At 34.4% G+C, this 5,268-nt stretch overlaps 1 protein-coding gene across 1 annotated transcript in view; it reads right to left on the bottom strand.

Moving 5' to 3' along the window:
• Positions 1-3,469, bottom strand: part of METTL15 (methyltransferase like 15) — a 370,101-nt gene extending 366,632 nt beyond the window's left edge. Inside the window, exon 1 of the mRNA XM_007951950.1 lies at positions 3,200-3,469. Coding sequence (XP_007950141.1) covers positions 3,200-3,469 — 270 coding nt within the window. The remainder of the gene's footprint in view (positions 1-3,199) is intronic.
• Positions 3,470-5,268: the final 1,799 nt, after the last annotated feature.

A 5,268-nucleotide genomic window follows, 5' to 3' on the forward strand; every position in this document is an offset into this window, starting at 1 on the left:
GGAACAAAACTCAAAATCATTTGGGGAAAAAAAAAAAAACATGGGGAACAGGTTTGCTGGCCCGAGGGAGCCTGGTGGAACCACTGAGACTATGGCCCCTAGCTGCCCTTCAGGTCTGGAATTGAACGCACACCTGTGGCTTCCGGCCAAACAACAGACAGGCCTATCAGGTGAGCATTTACCTGATGTAGGTACACTTCTTAGAGAGAATAAGCATGAAAGAAAGAAGGGAAGTGGGACAGGAGCTGTTGCATTGTGGTAAATTGTGGTCAATGTCATGAGACAAAGTGTATGTGAACTGCTGTATGGAAAGTGCATTTATGCTGTAAATTTTCACCCAAATCACAATTTAAAAAAAAAAAAAAGAATGCCCCTTCAGGTATGCAAGACATCAATTTAAGGAGAGGGTTAACCTTTAATCACGATCATTTTCTTTCTTTCTTTTTTTTCTCTTCTTTATTTAAAATGTTTTAAGAATTCTTTCTTTAAGAGGAGCTATTACATTGTGAGGAACTACACAATGTCATGAAACAAAATGTGTATGAACTGCTATATGGAAAATGAATTTGCTCTGTAAACTTTTACCCAAATCACAATAAAAATTTAAAAAAAGAATTACTTAATATTTTTTTTTTACAGTACTATATACCTATAAAGGAATTCTGGTGGTGTAACGGGTAAGGCATTTGGCTCCTAACCAGGTTAGCAGTTTAAACCCACCAGCCACTACACAGGAGGAAGATGAGGCAATCCACTTTCATAAAGATTTACAGCCTTGGAAACCCAACAGGAGTCCTTATGAGATGGAATCAACTCAATGGCAAAGGGTATACCTAAACACATACACACATAGATTTTCTCTTTCTCTCTTGAGTGCAGTGCCAAATGTAGTTACTTTTATTATTACTGTGTTATTATTACTCAGGTATTATGTTTAAGATGCTGTGGTATATTTGGAAGTGTTTCTTAAGTATTTTATATGCATAGAAGAGTAAGATATATACTATATATTAAGACAAACATTTGACTTTGATGTACCTATTCCAACTTACCTATAAATTCAACTTAGACAAACTTAGGAACAGATATTTTTCTTAACCTGGGATTGTCCATATATATAAATATATATATGTATATAAACTAAGTATATTATATGTATTTTTAAAAAAAACCTCATACTTAGGTATGAGCTATGCCTGTACTATAAATCCTTAAAAAGAGAATTTCATTTTGATAAAGTCATAGTCAACAAGAAGTTTTACCCAATTTAACTTTTTTATTTCCATTTTAATGTTTATTTTGGAGTCCCTACTATGTGACAGCATTGAACTAGATGCTTTATACACATAATCATTTATCTCATTTTCTTAATGAGAACACTGAGTTTATTCTGTTATGTATATATTGCCTACGGAGAGGGTAAACCAATTAAAAAATAATAATAATGAGCTTTATACACATGTGTATGTGTACTAGAGAAGGGATTAGAACCCAGGCACTGACATCTGGAGTCTTCACTCTTACCCACTAAGCTTAATGGCCCATCTTAAACGTTGAAAAACAGAAACAAAATGTGACTTTTAAAATAAAAATAATTTAGGTAAAAAATTGTAACTTCTAGAATAAGGTACCATGATTGTGAAATCGGTACATAAAATATCAGACATTTAAAATTCTTACTATACTAAAAGTATTTTATTTTATTTTTGGTTTCTCTGTTGCTGTTAGTTACCCTTGAGCTGGCTTCCATTTATGATGTCATCATGTATATCAGAACAAAGCACCGCCCAGTTCTGTGCCATCTTCATAGTTGTTGGTACATTATATGGTTGATAACTGTGCTTAATTATCAAAAAGTGTCTAATTTTTTTCTTTTGAGTATTGTACTACTAACATGTTTGTTATCTCTCTAAAGATTTTAATACCATTGATATCTAAGATCCCTTCCAACAACATTGTGAGTTACTATAGTTGAGGATCTAAAATTAAGAACATGGAGAACAGTAATTTAGATCCATGTCTTTGTCTCTAGTAATTTCTGAAAAGATTCTAAAATTCTCAAGGAACCACACTTGTATAAAGTTTTCATACTCCAGCCATTTATCCAGTATAACATTCTTTTCTTTTAAAACACTTATTTGATCAAACTAATCAATTCTAAGGAACTCTTGTGGTGGACAGTTCCTCAGGAAGTTAAGCATAGAGTTACCATACAAAACATAACACAATCACTGCCGTGGAGTTGGATCTGACTCATAGTGACCCCTCCTTGGGTTTCCAAGGCTGTATCACTACAGAAGTAGATTGCCCAACCTTTCTTCCGAGGAGTGGCTGGTGGGTTTGAACTGCCAGCCTTCTGGTTAGCAGTCAAATGCCTTAGGCACTACCATATGAACCAGTAATTCCATTCCTAGGCATATATCCAAAAGAACTGAAAACATATGTCCACACAAAAACTTGCAAATGAATGTTCATAGAAGCATTATTCAAAACTGCCAAAAAGTAGAAACAAATGCCCATCAGTTGATTAATAAACAAAATGTGATATAGCCATATAATCAAAGATTATTTGGCCATAAAAAGAAATATAGTATTAATACATGCTAAAGCATGGATGAACCTTGAAAACTTTATGCTAAGTAAAAAAAAGCCAGACACAAAGGACACATACTGAATGATTCTACTTATATTAAATGTATAGAATAGGCATATCCATATAGAAAGCAGACTCATGGTTGCCATGGGCTACAGAAGGGAAGAATGGAGAGAAACTGCAAATGGGAATGGGGATTCTTACTGGAGTGAGGAAAACATTGCTAAATTAATAGTGCTATTTTTTTTTTGTTTGTTTATATTGGTTGCATAGAAGGAGCTCTGGTGGCGCAAGTGCATAAGGCAATTACCTGCTAACCAGAGGTTGGTGGTTCAAATCCACCAGCTGCTCCACAGAAGGAACATGACCCAATCTATGTCTATAAAGATTTACCACTTTGGAACCCAAAAGGGTTTCCCACGAGTCAGAATTGACTCAATGGCAGTGAGTTTGGTGTTTTTTTGGTTTAATGGTTGCATACCCCTGTGAATATATTAAAAACCAATGAAGCATATCTCTTCAAATGGTGAATATAATAGTATGTGAATTACATCTTAATAAAAATGAAACGTTTTAAAAAAAATAAAAAACAACTAATCAACTCACCTGCCCTTTCTGTGGTGCCAAACAACGAACAACTGCATCCACCATTACTGGAATATGTATCTTAGCTACAGCTTTAGAATCTTCATCATGACTTAGGTGTAACTCCTGAGCTCCAGTTTTGCATGTTTGCTCCTGGGTTTCATGTTCATTATATCTATCTGCTGTAGTATGCATATATTTTGGCCGGGTACCTAAATTAAGCATGCCAGATTCCAACCAGAATGAAAAAAGTTCTTTATAGAGTCCACAAAAATATGAGCATCGAAGCATTCTGTGGGTCACAAAATCTAGGGAAAAAAAATGAAAAATATGATGACAGTTGGATATTTTAAAAAGGGTAACACCTGGAAGAAAGCAAATCCATACACATGTATAAAACAGTCACAAAAAAAAAAAAAAAAAAAAAAAAACTACAGCAGACTTATCATCTGACCACATTGAAGAAGTGAAGGTAAATCATCTCCTTATATAAAGCAAGTAACCTAAGAGAACCCCAGAAACAATCATTACATCCCCAGGACTCCTGTTCAATTAATCAGAACTATTTATTTGAAATGCCACCTGGATGACAGAGGGGTTATAACTATTATCCTATTTTAGGTTCAAGTGGTCTTTTATTTCAAGCTCTTCTATGTGCTTTTCACATAACGCTGAATTCTCACCTTCGTTTAACTTTGTATAAGAGATTGTCCCTAGAAAAGGACAATGTGTGTCCATCCAAAAAGAAAGGGAGATGACTAGTCTAAAATTCCTATAGACCTGTCATGGATAATTCTTTTAAGTCATCATCTCACCATGGCATATATTAGTATACAAATATATATTAATTTAAATTATAATTTCTTAAGTAGGAGCTCTGGTAGCATAGTGCCTAAGGCAAATGACTGCTAACCAGAAGGCTGGCGGTTCAAACCCATCACCCACTCCTCAGAAGGAAGGTTGAGCAATCTATTTCCGTAGTGATATTGCCTCGGAAACCCAAGGAGGGGTCGCTATGAGTCAGGTCTGACTCAACAACACATAACAACAACCACAATTTGATAAGCACTCAACTGAGTGGAATTTCAGACCCACTTTTTTTTTGGTTTTGGTTTTGATTTTCTGCTCTCTGGCCCTAGAAAAGGGCAAATAGATAAATTACACATTCTTTGAATTTCTCATACTTGCTCCATTTTCTTAGGCAATGTATAACTATTTAAAATGCAGAGGAAAAATGTACTGATATAAATATATTAACAGAAGACCTTCAGAAAACATTTTGCTTTTCACTGAATTATTTTCTAGAAATATTTTTGATAACACAGTAAATACCCAATCAACATCGCTTTTTTTTCTTCGCTGATTATGAGTTATTTAAAAATAAGACCCACATCTTTGTGCCCACAAAATCAGATACACAAGGTGCTTAGTAATTGTTTTCAGAGAAAATGAATAAATTGATAAACACCAGACTGCACAGAACAAACATTTATCAAATCTCACTTTAGGGAATTCCACCTGTCCGACCCACCCCACCAAAAACCATGTTGTCAAAATTCTTCAAGAATATAAATCTCATTAAAATATGTCTTCACTTTCTTTTGTAACAGAATAAAATTTTGATGTTATATAACATCAACAAATGTTATCTTGACAATAATGTTATAATATACATATTTCATAATATGTAAGTAAAACATAGGAGCTCTGGTAGCATAGTGCCTAAGGCACTTGTCTGCTAACCAGAAGGCTGGTGGTTCAAACCCACCAGCCATTCTTCAGAAGGAAGGTTGGGCATTCCTACTTCCATAGTGATACTGCCTCAGAAACCCAAGGAGGGGTCGCTATGAGTAGGGGCCGACTCAACGGCACATAACAACAAGTATAACATAAACAAAGGTTATTTTCAAACTAATATGTTAATTAACTTTACCAAAAACATAAATCCATAGAATTATGTGGCAAATGTGACACAGAAAAAAATTTGGCAAAAATCTTAGTAAAGGCAGGAAATGACTGTTTTAAGCAAATTTTTAGCTGTTTAGAAGTACTACCTTAAATTATTAATTATGTTTCATATTTTCCAGAAA

This window comes from Orycteropus afer, unplaced genomic scaffold (genome assembly GCF_000298275.1).
Source record: "Orycteropus afer afer isolate SDZICR_OR568_19922 unplaced genomic scaffold, OryAfe1.0 scaffold00321, whole genome shotgun sequence".
Classification (NCBI taxonomy): Eukaryota; Metazoa; Chordata; class Mammalia; order Tubulidentata; family Orycteropodidae; genus Orycteropus; species Orycteropus afer.